The following is an 18,674-nucleotide window of genomic DNA, read 5'->3' as shown; positions in this document are numbered from 1 at the left end:
AGGGAACTTCGTCAGATTTTGCGTGATGTAGAGGACTTCATTGGTGCGCCAAGGAACAATAAGAGGGAGCGAAAACAGCCAAATAGATATCAGGCATTAGTAGCTCAGGATGGGGAGCCTACCAGTTTTCAGGAGGTAGCTCAACATCAGGTTTGGCTGGATGTGATGGTAGAGGAGTACAACTCCATAATGGTGAACGATGTTTGGGAGGTAGTGCCAAGGCCTCAAGATAGATCAGTGGTAGGTTTGAGATGGATCTACAAGATTAAATACGTTGTAGACGACAGTGTTGAGAAATACAAAGCCAGGTTTGTGGCTAAGGGGTATGCTCAGAAGGAAGGAATTGACTACGAAGTAACCTTCGCCGCGGCAGCAAGGTATACATCTATTAGAACCGTGATATCTCTTGCAGCACAAATGGGGTGGAAGATTCATTAGATGGATGTCAAAATGGCGTTTTTGAATGGTGTAATAGAAGAAGAGGTATACATTGAACAACTAGAGGGCTTTGAGACACACGAGAAGAAGTTTCATGTATGCAGATTGAAGAAAGCCTTGTATGGGCTGAAACAGGCACCTAGAGCATGGTATGGGCGAATTGATGGCTACTTGCAGAAAATGGGTTTTTGTCGAGAGTGACGCAGATCCAAATCTCTACTATCTGGTTGTAGAGAATGAGCCTCTAATCTTAGTATTATATGTGGATGATCGCTTCCTGATAGGATCATCTAGGCTCACAGGGGGCTGCAAGAAGAATCTAGCCATGGAGTTCGACATGAAGGATTTGGGACGAATGCATTATTTCCTGGGGTTGGAAGTTTGGCAGCAAAAGGGGTAGATCTTCCTTGGGCAAGGGAGATATGCTACAGAAATCTAAAGAGATTCAGGATGGAGGACTGTAGACCCATGGTTACTCCAATGATAACCAATTGGAAGAAGATTGACGCATCAGAAGACAAAGATGTTGATCCTACCTTATACAGGCAGCTCATAGGGTCCCTGATGTATCTGGTCAATACCAGACTAGACATTTGCTACGCTGTCAACACCCTTAGTCAGTTCATGGTGGAGCCGAAGAGGGCGCATTAGGTAGCAGCCAAACATGTTCTCAAGTATTTACAGGGAATAGTGGATTATGGACTCTTGTACACCAGGGGTAAGGATATCAGATTGAGTGGGTTTACTGATGCAGATTGGGCAGGAAGTTCAGTGGATCGGAAAAGTACCTCTGGGTACTGTTTCAACATTGGATCAGGAATGACCTCTTGGTGCAGTAGGAAACAAAAATCCGTGGCTTTGAGCTCAGCTGAGGCAGAATATATGGCCGCAAGCACAACTTCGTGCGAGGCCATATGGCTTAGAAAACTGCTTGTGAACCTATTCAGAAGAAAGATGGAGGCGACCAGGATCATGTGTGATAATCAGAGTTGCATCAAGCTCTCTGAGAATCTAGTGTTTCACAATCGGTCAAAGAATATTGGTATCTAGTGTCACTTTGTCAGAGACTATGTCCAGTGAGGAGCTGTACAATTGAGCTACACTCCTACAGGGGAACAAGTGGCAAACATCCTTACCAAGGCCCTTGGAAGAACCAAGTTTGATTATTTCAGGGAGAAGATGGGGATGATAAAGAATCCATTTCAGTAGCAGAAATGGATATGATGTTGCAGTGCAGTAGTAGTCAGCAGTAACACGATGCAACATGATGAGGAGGAGTTTGCAGTGTTGGGAAGATGGATCAGCAGCAGCACGGATGTAGAGGGAGCTGCAGTACAGATGTAGCAATGGCAGTGATAGAGCCATGGGCAGCAGTGCCGAATGCAGCAGTGCAGAGGAGGTTGGGCAGGGAGGCTTAGCATTAGCACAGGTACCGATGCCGTATGATTAGAGTAATGCTCAGTGTGGAGTATTACTAGAGCACAATCCTCACTAAGAGGGAGTGTTGATTTGGGGTAGCATCAGATGTGCTCTAGCCATTAAAATTGGTGGAGATGCTAAAGCACATGAGATCTCCAAGACCTAGAAATGGTTTGGGTAGATTCTAACCGGTTTGGGAGATAATAAAATAATTAATATTTTTAATGGAGTTCCTAAGTCTAAACTTAAGAAAAATAAAATATTAATGGGTATTAATATAAAACTGGGTTAGAAGGTTCCAAAAGTCATGGATCAAGTCAAATCTAATCTTAGCCATTGATTAGAGATTTAATCTCGGCCGTTGAAGGACCAACAGGAAAAGTATAAGAAGAGGCTTGAGGGTCAGTTGGAAAACACACTGAGGGAGACCCGTCAGTTCAATTTATGGAGCACGGTTAACTGAGAAATTCGAACTAGTGGTCTGAAGAGCAGCAGGAGGCAACAAGTACGAAACAGAGAGTCAGGAACAACACCAGGGGAACAACGCAGAGGTTGGAATGGCAGATGCAGAGGCTGCAAACTGCGCAGTCACTGGAGGGAATGCGTGGGTGACGCAGAGGCCCAACGCTGACACAGAGAGGCAGGGGTTGACACAAAGGGTCTGGGAGCTACGCAAAGGGTCTGGGAGCTACGTAGAGGTCAGCCAGGCTGACACTGAGACTAGGGAAAGTATTGAAGGATTTTTCTCTCTGTTGGGTAAGCCTGTTTGGCACCCAATTGTACTGAAGAATTGTTGAATAATAAAATCCTCCCTTGTTGCACCGGTTTTCTCACATTGGGTTTCTCTGGGGATTTATTGTCAAAAATATCTGTGTTGATGTGTTAATTCTTGTGCATGTGTTTGTTTCTGTATTATGATGTGATTTCTGCAGCAGAATTTATTTTAATGTTTAGTGAAGGATTTTCATAAATAATTTATTAGGAAATAAATAGGTAAAATAAATCAGTTGTTGCAGTAATAGAATTTTCACATGGTATCAAAGCAAGTAATCAGAGACAGGAAAGGAAAATCAATTATGGGTCGAGACCATGATGCAAAGGCATCTACGTCAGGAAACTCACACAGATTTTCAGAAAATTGCACAAGAGAAAGTGATTTCGATTTCTCTATGTTGGCTTCTAGGCTGGAAGAAGAAGTGGCTTGTGTGACTAGCTCTACATCATCAAAGGTATGGTATAGAGACAGTGGGGCCTCTTGGCATATGATGGGAATCCGGGAATGTCTCTCAGATTATTGGGTGGAGAAGATGAACTTTCAAATCACCATGGGTAACAAGGCAAAATATACTCCAGTGGGGAGGGGTACCATGGTTTTTCAAACAGAAACGGGAGAGCGGTTCCATGCTACCAATGTGGTGCATGCACCAGGATTGGGGATGAACTTACTTTCCGTGTAGCAACTTCAAGGCAAAGGTTATGACGTTTTCTTCATCAAGGAGAAACTATACGTCAAACACTCGAGCTGGAGAAAGAAAGTGTAGATCAGGATCAAAAGTAACAGGTTGTACAGACTATAACTAGAATCACTAATGGCACTAATAGGCAGTCATGGAGACAAGGATTTGAACGAACTATGGCACAGAAGAATGGGACATTTGCACCATGGGGCTCTGAGAATTCTCAGGAGCACTGTAACAGGAGTTCCGGATCTTAGTACGGAACGAGATGATGTATGCAGAGGATGTGCTCTAGGAAAGTATGCCAGACAACATTTCCTAGAAGTAAAAACAGGGCCAAGAGTGTACTAGGATTGATACACTCAAATATCTGCGGACCCATGTCCACTAAAGCTCTTAGTGGTGCTGAGTACTTCCTTACCTTCATTGATGACCACTCAAGGAAAACTTGGATTTATTTTCTGAAAACCAAGGATGAGGTTTTCTGTCGATTCAAAGAGTTCAAGGCTCTGGTGGAGAATCTGACTGGGAAGAAAATCAATGTTTTGCGCTTAGATAATGGTGGAGAGTATGTCGATAAGGACTTCACTGATTTTTGCGTTAAGGAGGGCATCAAAACAGAGTGGATAGCTCCGTACATTCCGGAGCATAATGGAGTAGCAGAAAGAAAGAATAGGACTATTGTAGAAGCAGCTAGGGCCATGATGTATGGTCAGTATATGCCAAAATTCTTGTGGGCAGAGGCATGCAACACAACAGTCTATCTTCAGAATAGAACTCCTTATCGGGCATTGGGTAAGATTACTCCAGAGAAAGTCTTCAGAGGGAAGATGCCTGAAGTCAGTCATTTCAGGATATTTGGGAGCTTAGCATATTGCCGCATACCCGAGGAAAAGAGGAAGAAGCTGGATCAAACTGTAGAGAAAGGATATCTCTAGGGTTTTCAGAATAAATTCACTAACTCCATCTTCACCAGAGGATTCACTAAACCTTCAGATGTACTACTATCTTGTGCACAAAGGCTCTTTTTAAACTTTTTCTCTTTCTGCATTTTATATAGTTTGTTCTTTTATTTCCCTTTAACCTGATTTTCTTCTTTCTCATATGGACATTTTGAGGCACAATGCTCCACTCTTCCACAATTAAAACATTTAAATGGGAGTTTACCTTTGTATTTACCTATACCCTTCCTTCAATTTTCTAACAAATTTTGCTTCTTCTTCGTCAAAGTCTGAGCATGGACATTCCTTGTCTTCTGTAGACTTGTCTACTTTGAAATTCTCATCTCGTATGTTGCCAAAGAACCAAGTAGTTGATCCCTGTTTAGAGTCTCAAAATTAGTTATGTTGCCAAAGAACCAAGTAGTTGATCCCTGTTTAGAGTCTCAAAATTAGCTAGTTTCTTTTATAGCTAAAACCTTAGGGTTAAACTTTGAAGGTAATGACCTCAGTATTTTTTTGGACTGTTACACTCTCTTTGAGTCTTTCTCCTAGAGCCATCATGACATTAACAACTTCATCTACTCTTAGAAAGAACTTAGCAATATCTTCATCTTCATTCATTTTTAATGTCCCAAACTACATTCCATATACTTGTAATTTGGCCATTTTTAATTTGGTATCTCCTTCATGAATATTTTGCAGTTTATCCCAGATTTCTTTAGCTTTTTTACAATGCATTACCTTAAATTTTTTTGACTCACTTAATCCTCTAAGAAGAGCATCCATAGCTTTTGCATTGGATGTAAATCCCAGTTTGTCATCTTTGTCACTAGGTTTCTTTGGTTCTTCATACCCCATTATCATAACAATTCAGACTTCTACTCCAAGAGACATCAAGTATGTATTCATTCTTACTTTCCAGAAGGCATAATTTGTGCTAGTAAACAAGGGGGCTTTGTTTGTTGAGCATATTGCCATTCCAATGATTTAGGACCTCCTTCTAGTTGTTAAACTGATGCCGAAGGAACCAACTCTAATACCAATGGATAAATACTTGGCAATCACTGAGAGGGGGGAGTGAATTAGTAATTGTGTCTTGTAAATTATTTATCAATTTAATTTCCTTTCTCAAGTATTTTCTTTGCAACTAATGGCTTGTGGCTTATGTATGAGTTCAACTGTTAATTGTTTCTTTTGTAGTTACTAGAGAGACATTGGCATATATAAACAGAATTCAAAAGCATTCACACAAGAGAGACATTCAACATTCAACACATGAAGACATCAGATATATGTGGAAACCCATAAAGGGAGAAAACCATGAATTTTTGGCTGAAAGTGACGTGAAGGCAAACTCCTACTCCTCTATTACATCAAATTTTCTGTAGGCTCCAACCTACAGGAAGCTACAACTCCCACGAATTTTCTGCAGGCTACAACCTATAGGAGGTTCCTTCCTCAATAGACTACAACCTGTTCTTAATCAAGCTACAACTTGAAAGGAGACTACAATCCCCCAATCAGATTACAAATCAGATTTGCTGGTTACCTGGTCCTTGTCACTGTTCTGAAATAAATTTCTGTCTTCTTTTCTACTGCTTATCCTCTCTGCTTCTCTTCTTCAAATCTACTTCTTTGCTACTCTTTCCCTTCTCTTCTTACCAAGATGTACATAAAATCTCTCATACAAATGCTCAATTGACAAAACTTTGTTGAATGTTTTTATTCCATGTGGGAATTCGAATTGAAGAGTTATCACTTGGTCTTCTAGAGCTTCACAAAACTTTGTTGAAAGTTTTTATTCCATGTGGGAATTCGAATTGAAGAGTTATCACTTGGTCTTCTAGAGCTGTTCACCATCTGCCTCCTCATTTCCAAATTCGAAATTCAGTTCAAGAATTTTGTAATATTAAGAAAATCTAAATTAATATATGCCAACAACAATGATTGCACTATATGGCTTTGGGATGTAAATTCAAGATATAATATTCAATTAAAATATCAAGTTCTCTAAACAATGTTATCAACTGTCATGTGCCATATATTTAATTGGTTTATAAAATATATATTTGTTCACAATCCATGTTTATTTTATCGGCGTCACACACCGTTATATCAGCTTTATGTTGAGTATGTTGTCATTGATGTCAAAGCGGGTTGAGATGTAGTAGGTGCAGGATGTAAAGTGAGTGTAGATATCGCTATTGATGTCAAGGTTAGTTGGAGGTCATTGATGTGATGATGTTCAAGATGATGCAGCTTGATGATGTAGTGATGAAACCCTAGCTAATCCAGCTCTAGGGTTTGGTTTCCCTAGACATACCGTGCACTTGTTGATGAATTTGACAATGTAGATCATTGAGTTCGTTTTGGAGACACTTGCTAGTGGATTCTCCTCGTCATGCTGGTTCTGTTGGTGTGTGGAGCTCTTCTCCTCATGGTTTGTGAGATATGCCCAGTCAAAGTTAGTAACCCCAATTTGTGGCTCAAAGCCCCAAAGGTAGATGGTGTGGCATTTTATGATTAGCTCGCACAATCATGAAGTTAAGGGATCCAAATAAGGATTTGGGGCTAAAACATTCTATTAAAGATATCACATTTAATTTTAAATTACCTAAGTTGTTTTAAATGATTTTAAGTCTTTGGCTCCAAGTAAAGATTTTCTAAAATTGGAGGGAGCCTTTTTGATTCCAAAATTTGAATTTTTAAAATTCAAATTTACCTCCAAGCAAATATCAGCTGCCCTATTTTAACGTCCCTCCTAATCTATAAAAAACATCTATTATGGCATGGATTGTGGGCATCTTGAATGCTCAACATATCTGCGGTCAGACTGGGCATCATTCTTCTATTACAGGTTTCGATGTTCATTAGAGCAGCTCGAAGTTTTCACTGTTATTTACCTATGGCCAGGAGGATTGAAGAGTTTGGTTCGACAGGGTTTCTGGGATATCTTTCTTCTGGTTGGGTTTCGCTTGTGTTTTTGTAGCTTGTCTCTTTTTCTAATAAAGTTCGCATGTCCTGCCCTGATTGAATATACTACTACTTAATGTAATTTCTGTGACAATTCCTGAGGACGTATACTATGGCTCTAAGGTTACTTTTCGGTGGAGAAATGCAGGTTTCTGTGATCATACCTCTGTGACAAATACGAGTTCTTGTGTGCAATTCAGAGCATCTTCTTCTAGATTAATGCGAGGAGACTAATCTCTATTGATGCTTTGTGACACATATGATCTCCATAATACAATGCGGGCTTGAGAAAGAGCTCACATTGTTCTATGTTATTGAAGCTGCATGGAACCTAACAAGCAATGGTTGTCGCTGGGTTTGTAGGCACAATTTTAGGGTCACATGATGGGATTGTTTAGCTATTGCAGGAAATATTCTTCATATTGTTGCCCATTTGTGCATGAATATTAAACTATGAGAATGCAAGATGTATGGTAGGGTCTTCAGGGGTGGTTGCTAGAAACATAATCAATTGGTGTCGTTCACTAAGGATTGGCAGGCTTCTGTATAACTGTTTGTCATCATTGTTAGTTCATGTAGTTGCAACCTTTTCAAGGGGCATGCAATTCATGGACCCAATGTGGTGTAACCCTTGGCTTGGTCACATGTCCATAGAGAATGGATGTGGTTCTCGGTAGTTCACTGTGAGCTCTTGATGGCAATGCAAACATCAAATTTGGCTCCGGAATGGCCATGTTATTTACAGCTCATGGTGAAGCAGGTAGTCTTGACTCTTGAACTTTTCAGGAGCATTTGCTGTTCTGACCTAGATAAATACTTTGACGACTAAAGATGACAAATTCATAACTGGTATTCTTCTTAGGGGATTGTTAATGATAACATATACTTCTTGTGTGAAAAGTGAACAGAGGCAGAGGTTCAAGTACAACATGTGCCTTTTGGTATTTCAGTTAATCTTTGTATCCTATCTACATGGGCATCGAATTGATCAGTCTCACATTATAAACATAGTTTCTTGCATAACTCGCTTTTCAGAATTCTGGAACAAAACCTGCGGCCTGTATTAACCTGTGCTTATTATGAAGTGTGCACCTGCGGTCATCCATCCTTTGCGGCAGATTCACATCATGTGATCTTGTCATTGCCAGAAGCAATGCTTGTTAAATTTGGTGAATGTAACAAAAGGTAAATCTGAAGGCATATTGATTGATTATGATACATTGAAGATTTCCTAAGGCTCGACATGATCATATTCTGAAGCATAGAAAGGCCAAGCTTGAAACTTGGTCCTGTAGCACTCATGGCCTAAGGCAAGACCTCTGCGCTTAACATGAACAATCTACATAGCATGAATTCTCTTGTGACTACAGAAGAATGATACAAACTTGAGCTTGATATCCTGTGTTCTGGAGCTATAACTAGATTAAGGAAACTCACTGTTTTGAGCAGTGCACAAAGAACATTTCTAGGAGGCCTTGTTGAGATTTTGATGGGCTCTCTTTGAGGGCTTATGTGAGGCACTTGCAGCCTTATTAGGATTCTCATGTGCTGGTTCTGCATCTATATGATGAGCTGAAATAAGACCTGGGACCAAGTGATCTTTATAACAATGATGAAAACCACTAACAACACCCTTGTGACAATAGCCTCCTATATGACAATGATCCTGAAGTCCTTATGACAGTACTCGTTTTCCCTTGATATACTAAGTAACCCTGTCATAAGAAGAAGTGTTCTTGATGATCAAATAATGTGGCAGTGTTCTATGACTGTACATTGCACACTGACTGAAGAATCTATTTGCGGTTCAAACGCTTCATTACAACAGTCTGTTAGAATCACTTGGCCTTCAATCTTAAAGTAAGGGCGTCATTATCAAAGGTCTCTATAGTATTGTCACTAGTATTATCATTATTAAGTTCACCTTGCAGCAGTTAAAAGTTCCCGTGGTCTCATTACTTATTTACAACAGTTACAGTGTGAACAATGATGATATGTTGAGCTCTATGATGACAACAAAAATCCTAATGATGACAACAGGATCCTTGATAACAACAGTGTCTTTGATGATGCTGACATTCTCTTAATACTGGCAGTAACTTTGATAGACTGTGACTGATAGAACCATTGGCATACATGGATACAGTGACCTTGTGACCTTGCAGCAGTAGACAACAGTGGCTGTGGAGACATTTGCTTGATGACAGAGATGATTGTGACTTAACAACTATGATAACAGTGAGAGTAATGATGTTGTGATGAAAGACTTGACAACAATGATGACAGTGCTTATTGCGACAATGATGATGTTGTGACTTGACAGTGATGGTTGTGAGTCGTGACAGTGTGTGTGAATTGTAGCAGTCTAAATTGTGGCAGCAGTAGGTGACAGGAGTGGCAGCTATAGTGATAGCGGCAACAACGATAGCAGTGCAGCAGTGGTCTACATTGAAGCAGCAGTTGCAGCAGGGGACAGATTAGGCAGCAGTGACAGTGAGTGGCAGCAAGTGTAGCAGCAGTGGTGGTAATAGATGTAGCAGCAGTGGCAGTGGACTGTTACCCACCATTTTGTGGGTGATATCCCTAGGAGAATTTTTTTCTCTAAAATGGTCCTCAGCGGGCGGCCAGCAACCTCTTGCAGCTACCAGTTAGCTCATTGTGCCATTTCTCCGCCACCTGAGCCAGCCATGTGGTCCCTCGGCCATCTCTGATGATCGTATGTTTGAAGGTGGGCCTCCCGAACCCAAAGGTATGCCTTGTCATTTGGTAATTGAGTATTGTAGTTTGCTTATCATGGACACTTCTGAGCATAGATTAATGGGGGGATTCGGCAGAAAGAATGGGCTAGGTTTGTGCTCTTGTCCCCTAGACCCCTTTTGGATATTAACCTTGGATTTTAGTCCCGTGGGATCTCTTTTGCTGACCATTTGGCTTTAGGGATGGTATTTCACGGTAAACCTTAATTTTGGTTGCATGATCCCGCTTCCTTATCCGAATATATTGCCCCCTTTCGCTCATTTTTATCACATTCATCATTTCTCCCACCTGGGTCCACATTCCTCCACTGGGTCCACATAGGGTTAACTCACCCCTTCTCCTTGCCCATGCCTTGGGTCAGGCCTGGAATGATGCCCTAGAGGTTGATGCAACTAAAAAGAATGATAAAAGCATATTTGGCCACATTCAATAGGAAAGTGTACCTCAAAATGAAAATGGCTGGGACAAACACATTTAGCACGTGGGCAAAAGCCAATACATGAGCTCTACCCCATCATCATGGTCATCACCCTGGTTCCTACAGGTTCTATGAGCCCCCTTCATCATATAGGAACCCATGATTGTCTCAACCCCTGGTGGGCAATGAACCGCCCTACCTTCAAAGGGGGTATTCGCTGCTATATCTTAGACATCATGCTCTTACCCCTTGAACCTCGAGCAATTAATCAAAGAAAATCATAAAAAGGCAAAAGGCATATAAAGAAGGGTGGAAAAATCAAGGTTGGGGTACCGCATGTACCATGATTGCTCCCTCATATACATTATAAACCCAAGTGTGGTCTTCCTTTTTATTAGCTACCTTTGTATCCCTGCATGTGGCCTAGGGCTGCCCCTTCTCATTCTCTTCTTCATTCACCTATTTGTCACATGCCACCACCTTTTGAAGGATGTACCATGAACATATTATCCCCTTTAGAAGTAGAAACCACTAAAAGGATACTTGGTTAACCCCATTTGGAGTTTAGGAGACATTGGCACATCCCGAAGCCCATTATGGAAGGGCAGGCCATTATGAAGTCCCCACCTGTGGTCCATGGTTGGTAAGCTCATTTACTCTATTTCCCTAATGACTTGTTGTACTGGAAGGCTAGAGGATGCATTGGATCTTATGTAGGATTGCAGCTGGTTTCCATCTTGGGTTTGGTCTCCCTATACGGGGTCCTAATCCTCTAGAGGGCTACATTGGCACATGTAGGGTGTGTGTTGAGAGCCATGGGCCTCCACAACAGTAGACAACACTCCATGGATCCTCGAGGATGGTCAAAGATGCTCGAGATACTCCCATTGGACGAGGAAGATGCACCTGGTTCATCTTTGCCCAGCCAACCCCACAAATGTATCATGCACTTGGCAGCTGACCCAGGACTTGTAGGACGATGTGGCATCCCCTACATCATCATCAGAGCCCTTGCAGACGATCTACATGCATCTTCGACTCATTTGGAGACCCATGAGGTTATTGTTGTGCCCCCACACCCATTAGGAGCACCACAGGTTTATTGTTTGGAGAATAAGGGGTCAACCCCTTGTCCATCACTTTTGAGGCTCCTACTTTTCATTATGGCACCCATGGACCTCATTAGGCCTCTTAGAGGGCCCTACGACTTTTGTAGATTATTATTTGACCTCTTGAGAGGCTTATTTTTCCATTTGTGAGCTAGTTTGTTGGGCTTGTCACCAAAAGTTAGATTATTAGAACATTATTTTATTTTTGGGGCTTATGTAGGCCAAGGAGGCTAATTCGAACACCTCATTAGCGTATAAATACAAGTGAGATGAGTTCATTTTCTTATCATCACTTTGGATTGGAGCTCTTCTCTCTCTTGAGAATTTCATAGTTTTTCTTAGAGGATGAATTGGAGCTTTATGGATGAATTTTGATGTGGATTTGGTCTATCTTATCTCGGAGCTTCTCTCTTGTCAAATTGTGGATGGTTGGATATGTTATATTACATGTAAGTACATGCTTTTAATGCTATTCTTGTTTTACTTTGTCATATACATTGGATTGGGATTTTCACCATTTTTGAGGCTAATTGCTGCATGCATTTACTGCTTAAATTGTGGAATTTGTCTCTATATAGCATCTCTCAATGTATGGGCCATGTAATGTGAATGGAATCTCTTAGGGGTAATTCTATCGACGAATTTATCTTGATAAGCCATCACCTTTTGCACATCAAAGTATAAAAGCTGCAAGATTGCTTTTCTTTGATCTAGAAGGCTAGTGAAGTAGTTTTGAGGTCTCTTTGACCAATAACCAAAGGTCCTCACTCATTCATCATAGACTCCATTCTCCCAAGATTAAGGCACTAATCTACCAAAAGGTGGTCACCTTAAACCAACTTCTTTCACCCTTTCCTAGGTCTAGCCAAGTTGGGTCACGTAGGGCATCATTTTCCCAGTGAACTAGCCTTCCAAAAAGTTCGATCTCCTAGCCCCTCCTGCGCTAGTGTTTCCTCAAGACCTCCTTCAAATTTGAGGCCATTTCGATGGTGGAGTTGTGAGAAAAGCCAAGCCCTAGCTCCGAGATCAAACTTTGCCCTAACGTCCCCAAGGCTAGTACATTATTGGATCAATTCAACACCTGTAAGTGAATATTCTTTCTTTGATCGTTTCCCCTATGTTGTCTAGGCTAAGGACATCATTGGTTGCTAGATTCCTTCGTACTGACTTAGATTCGGTCCACTTGGTCCCGTTCCTTTAAAAAGGAATTTCTTCAAGAACCATCTGGGGTACCAATTTCAACAAGGATTTTAGGGATTTGGAAACTCCTTCACAAGTCATATCTCATAAACCTAACCCTCAAATGCTCCCTTCCTTCTCCTAGAAGACATTGTACATTGCCTAGAAAACAAGCAAGCTCTATCTTTCAACCTCTTCTGGAAATGGATTCTTTGGGTCACTCCACATCCATTGATTTATCCTTCATTGGTGACTCCATAATATCCGGGTCTCCTCCCATCGATGAAAGTCTGTAAATAGAAGGGAGCCTTAGCTGAGGTGACAGTGGGCTAAGTCTCCATCGGTTGTCCTTGGTCTAGCATTTCCCCTTTAGGTACCCTGCTAGTTTGAGTGGTAACATGGACAGTAGTAGATAGTTGTAATTGGATCATTGTCCTTGGTACGGGAGCCCAAACCTTTTCAAGGAGCATTTGCTTCCTTCTAGCTTTGCTGGTAAACCGTTGGTGAGTCTTGTACTTCTTTCCAGTTCAACTGGTAAATGTGTATGTAACCATACATAACAAAGCTCGTTTGAATGACATATTCTGTGTATTGTCATTGATGTGATTTTGTTTTATGCTCTAATTGTTTTAAGGAAATAAACTAACCAATTGTGAAAAATTAAGGAAATACTAATTCACCCCCTCTCAGTGTTTCCAACACCTTACACATTAGCCTTTGAATGTACATTAATTTTCCTTTGCATATTCCATCAGTGTAATCAGCCTTTACACAACAATGTACTTTAATCAGCCTTTAGCAATCAACAATAACATCAAGTCAACCTTAACATTAAGCAACCCTTTGTACATCAATATAATGAACTCATCAATCTTGCAACATCAAGCAACCTTATCAACATGACACACTCATCAACATTCAACATCAAAGCAACATTATCAACATGACAATGATCATTTGACGTCAGTGCCAACATTGACAACAAGTGATACCCCAACTAGCATGTGAGGAGCTATGTCGCTCAGATTTATCACGACAGATTAGAAGGGGTGATTTCACATCACAGTGGATTCAGTAGTGGAGTGACAGATACATTGGCACATGTGGGATACCAGATGATACAGGGTGGTACAACAACAGGTGACGGTATCTAGTGGTGTATAGAGATTTGCTGCGATGTACAATGGTATGCTGAGGAGTACAGGGATACATGGTTATATGTAGTGGTGCATGATGCTGCACAACGAGATTTTGGAGTGTTGCCTCCGAGGAGACATCCTGACAGGGGTATCAGGCATACCATTGGGTTTGGCTTTTACCCAGGATTGGTGAGGGGACAGATGAGCATCTGGGAGCATCGTGTTAAACAAAGAGTGGTCTTCGATTGAGATATCAACAAATCAGAGGCAGAGAAAGGGACATTCACAAGACTACCCTTGGGTATCCATATGGACTCTTGATCATATCTTTGGGGACACACACACTTATTGTTCTCTAGTATTGCTTAGAGTCGTAGAGGGTTTGGTTATTGCCCCTTGACGTTCTCATCACGAGCAACAAGGCACAAGAGGCTCATATGAGACAGTTGGATGAGACACAGTGCATCGTGGACAGGAGAGAGACTTCCCAGGTAAGGCATATGGTGGGTGCACGAGCTGATAGATATAGGCTTAGGGTTGGCGTGATCTACTACAGAGGTAGTAGATGTTCCGCCTTTGAGTTCACACTTAGGGAGATAATCATGAGAGAGCCGCATGATACACCCTTGACAAGACATTTTGGGACATTGTATGAGCATGAGGTACGATGGATGGTAGACCTCTTTTATAGGATAGTGTTTAGGCTCCAGGCAGTATCTGGGTACATAATCAGAAGACAGGATAACAGATTTCATCGTGTGATCTTGTAGGAGCAAGGCGGTTTAGCATGCACCAGGTTGATTCTTGATGCCTAGTGTCCATCTATTGATTGCATACAGGGATCAGAGACGAGGCACAGATGGGTTCCAAAAATTATAAGAATTTAGTACTATATAGTAGCATAAATAGGGGTTGGGAGTTGTGAACTTCCGATTTGGCTATGGGATCTAATTGATTTATGGATCACTGCTCTTCTTGATGAGCAGGGTTATGAAAACAAGTAATCTAGTTCATTCTTTGGCTAACATGTTGGGGATCGTTGAGGCCTTCACCATATGGCGAGGCAGGTCTCCATTGTTGTTGCTGAGGATTGAGACTAGCCATGGATTGGTAGGTTTTGATATCGCTAAGTTTCCTTGGCAGGATGGGCTCCATGAGCATGGCTTTTGTCCTTACTAGTGTTGTGGTTGAAAGTTATAGGAGAGGCTAATTCAGTATGGGCATAGTAGTTAGAAAATCATGATCAAAGTAGCACAATGTCTGCATGGCAGTTTCTCTTGGAGACTTGTGTGGGACCTTGGGGTTATAGGGCTTGGCAGTTCAACTACCGTTAGGGATGAGTTGGTCTGTACAGGGGAAGATTACTCAGATCTTCCATTGAACCTCATTTTTACAGAGAGCGTTTCACTTCTTAGTGATTCGTTGATGTTATGGGGCACCTCACTAGTATGGCAGTATGATTAGCAGGAGGAGACTATGGTTAGCTCATGTAGATGAGGATCCTTTTCCACAAGGGTTGGATTGTATCTTCAGGATTTCACTCTTGAGGTACATAGGATTAGTTCCCTAGTATGGAAACTTCTCGAGGAGTTGATCATGGTTTTGCATTATCGAGATGCTTTACTTATTGGTGGTATCCAAAGGGCCTCTGATGCCTATACCTTGTTGGACAGTGAGTGGAGCAAGGAATGCTTCATGTTGATCAAGATGGTTTGGCCCTGGTATCAAGGGATTCATTGATGTTGGGATAACACAACGGCATGGAGTGACCCAGTGGCACATTTGGGACTTTGGTATAGTTTGAGTTGGAAATACTGAGAGGGGGGGTGAATCAATATTTCTTAGCAATTCGCACTTTATTAATCTTTTTCAGAGCATTAGTTAATCTTCAGTTATTCTAATTATTCAGTAAAAGTAGTAACAACAATGCAAAAGATAGAGATAGTAGGCACAAGTTTTTTAGGTGGAAAACCCCCTCTGGGTCAAAAACCACCGAATGTTTTTTTAATAAGTTCTTTAATCTCCAGCCCCAACTGAAAAGAAAGCTACAGTTTCCTACAACTCTATAAAAACATCCTTCTCCAACTCCCATTGGAAGGACACCCCAACGCCTTGCTTTATCAGTGGTCAGTTGAAAGGATGCCGCAACACCCTAGTGAGCCCCAACTCACCCTATCACTGCCCTACCACCCTGAAGTGTTTACAGGCCCCAAACTGAAGGTGACTTCATTCACCAGCCTAGCACCACCCTACCACCCTATATATACAAAAATTAAATACAAAAGTGTGGACTTCCGTACTAGGGACAATGATTCACGTTACAACGATATTACAATGATTTTTTTTGACTCACTGACACACTAGGACCTAAGCCCTTGTCCCAACAAACTAAGAATTCTTGTCCCAACAACAAACCAAAGTCCTTTTCCCAAAACAAATTTGCTTTCTTCAACTCTAGGAAATGACACAAACTCCTTACAAAATTTGAGCTCCCAAATTAGGGACAACGGCCCAATTATAATGATGTACACTGCTTGACTTTAATTTACAAAAGAAATCGAGGACAAACTCCTTTTCAATATGTATACAAGACTATTGTGCCAACTGTTCTTGTTGGTGAACCTTGCTGTTGCTCTGTTTATATTGTCGTCACTGCTTCTGCCTTCTACTATTCTGATGCCTTTGCTCTGTCCCTCGAGTGATGTTCCTTGAACTGTTCTTCCCAAGGGTCTGCTTCAACTTTGGATGTCTTAAGCCAACTGTACCTGCAAGCAAGAATAGTACCAAGGTGAATCCCAATACCCAAAAGGAAAATAAAACATATGAAACCCTCAACTAAAACACTGACCTTTGCCTGCAGTAAAGAGCTAGTGTATCAATACAAACATAAAAACATACCTGAGGTACTCAACCTGGTCTCCCACCTGCAACAAGAGACAAATTACAGTTTTAATGCAACAAAAAGTTTAGCACAACAATACTTACCTGGACTTTGCTTGATGCTACAGACATATCTTGATGTTGTGATCGATATTGAGATATTTGAGACCTAAAAGTGCCACAGCACTGAACCAATGAAGCTGGACTTTACTCCACAACCAGGCCTAAACATTAGTCCTAACCAGACTTAATAATTAGCTCAACCAGACTTCAGTTAGCAGAAACATTGGCCTAAACCAAACTGAGATCCAATACAAATTGTAATAGAGACTATCTTGTATTCGTGCCACTGTTCATTGCTGTAGGTCTTCTTTTTATTGACGCTCTGTGATTTATTTCACTAGTTTAAATCCCACTTCTTCACCCCTGTGAGCATCACCCAATGCTATGAGTGATAAGTGGACTATTCAAAAATCATGAGAAATTAGTCAGTGACGACTACTTCTCATGGAAATGGTCATAGATATGACTTACTTAACACAGTTGAATCCCAAAAAATTATATCTAGTATCTAATAGCTTTACTTGTCTGTTTTAGTGTAGATTAGGTATTTGATGATCATGTCGGTTGTATAAACAAGGCCTTGCTAACTCGTGTGACTTAGGCCTTGTTGTAGCCACAAATAAAAAGAAGTGGTTTGAGGTACCTCACAGCCTTAATAAGGCCCACAATCATGGAACATCAACATAGTTTTGTATAAAAGAGGTCAAGGCTGAGAATTAGACTTGCGGCCTTTCGTCTCAAGTTACAGAATGCTCAATTATGTAACTGTTTCCAACAACATAAATGCTCAGAATAAATTCCTTAATGAGGGCCGAGAATCTTTAATGAAGTGATGTTCCTGCAATTTGAAAAATGCCCAAACAAATCACCCAAAACCCAAGAAAATGAAATCCTAACTTCAGATGAATTATTTCAGAGTGATGTTTCCAAAGATATTCGTTGAGGCTCTATATTTTGATAATCGTTTCGGCGTCCTTTTATAGATTTTTGATGAGCCGCTAGAGGACTTTGGGAGGGGCTTCTAATATGAACGTTGGAGGATTAAAAAAATGAATGTATTAATTTTTCTAATAAATTGATTACCTTGAACCCTAAGCTATGATGTCGTTGACCATATAAAGGAGACAATTTATTTAAGATTGTGATGGATACATTTTATAAAAAGAAGTGTTTCAACTTTTCTAGGATGATGCTTCCATGAACCTAATTAATTACCCTTAATTTAATTAATTACTATCCCTTATTAATATTTGTCTAGAAAAAATTTCAATTCCACTAAAATTTTGAAATCAATGATTGGCTTAGTGCATATGGTCCTACCTAGGTTGTGAAGTCAGTGATTGGTTTATTGTCTTTGGTTCTTGAAGCTATTCAACTTATACACAATGAGATTGCGGTGAGAATTGTTGTCATTTATTGACAACCATAGGTGAATAAATGGTAAGGTGTCATGTCACTGCCCCTTTGAGCTTTTAGCCCACAAAACTGGGTCTTCAACTTAAAATGAAAATAACTTTCAAACCATAAAGAACTGTGTGGGGTACCACATATCATCAGAAAGATCTTTTCGAGGAGAATCTAACTAGATTGATTAGGAGACAAGAAACCATGAATTTCCATGCCAAATTTGCTGATAAAGATCGGGGTAGCTCCTAGTGCTGCTTGGGTTGACATCAATGACAACCAGCTATCAACAATCTTCACCTTTGGCATTGATGGCAACACAAGTACTCCCCCTACGATCATAACTCCCCCTGCCATCATGCTTCTAACTTTCCTACTGCTTTCTCTCCCCCTTTGACATCAATGGCAAAGGGTAACTACCCCTGACCAGTGTTGCTAATATCGCCGAAATATCGGCGATATTATCACAACGATATTATCGCGATATTTCCTTGCTT

General features: G+C 40.9%; 1 protein-coding gene across 10 annotated transcripts in view; it reads left to right on the top strand.

Annotated features, from left to right (window-relative positions):
* The window catches only part of LOC149263040 (rhomboid-like protein 20), a 266,839-nt gene that overhangs the window by 36,238 nt on the left and 211,927 nt on the right, over positions 1-18,674 (top strand). For 2 of the 10 annotated variants that reach the window (XM_089425656.1, XM_089425638.1), the window contains one exon: positions 9,269-9,977. The exons of 5 other annotated variants lie outside the window; for them this stretch is intronic. In XM_089425656.1, coding sequence (XP_089281782.1) covers positions 9,947-9,977 — 31 coding nt within the window. In that variant the 5' untranslated portion in view covers positions 9,269-9,946. The remainder of the gene's footprint in view (positions 1-9,268; positions 9,978-18,674) is intronic. 3 more of the 10 variants (XM_089425662.1, XM_089425651.1, XM_089425643.1) reach the window with 2 other exon arrangements.

The sequence above is a fragment of the Pinus tabuliformis genome, chromosome 6, assembly GCF_031772625.1.
Source record: "Pinus tabuliformis cultivar Carrire ecotype Pingquan chromosome 6, CPIR1, whole genome shotgun sequence".
Classification (NCBI taxonomy): domain Eukaryota; kingdom Viridiplantae; phylum Streptophyta; class Pinopsida; order Pinales; family Pinaceae; genus Pinus; species Pinus tabuliformis.
The sequence above is the reverse complement of the archived record's forward strand: the minus strand, read 5'-3'. Positions and strand labels throughout refer to the sequence as shown.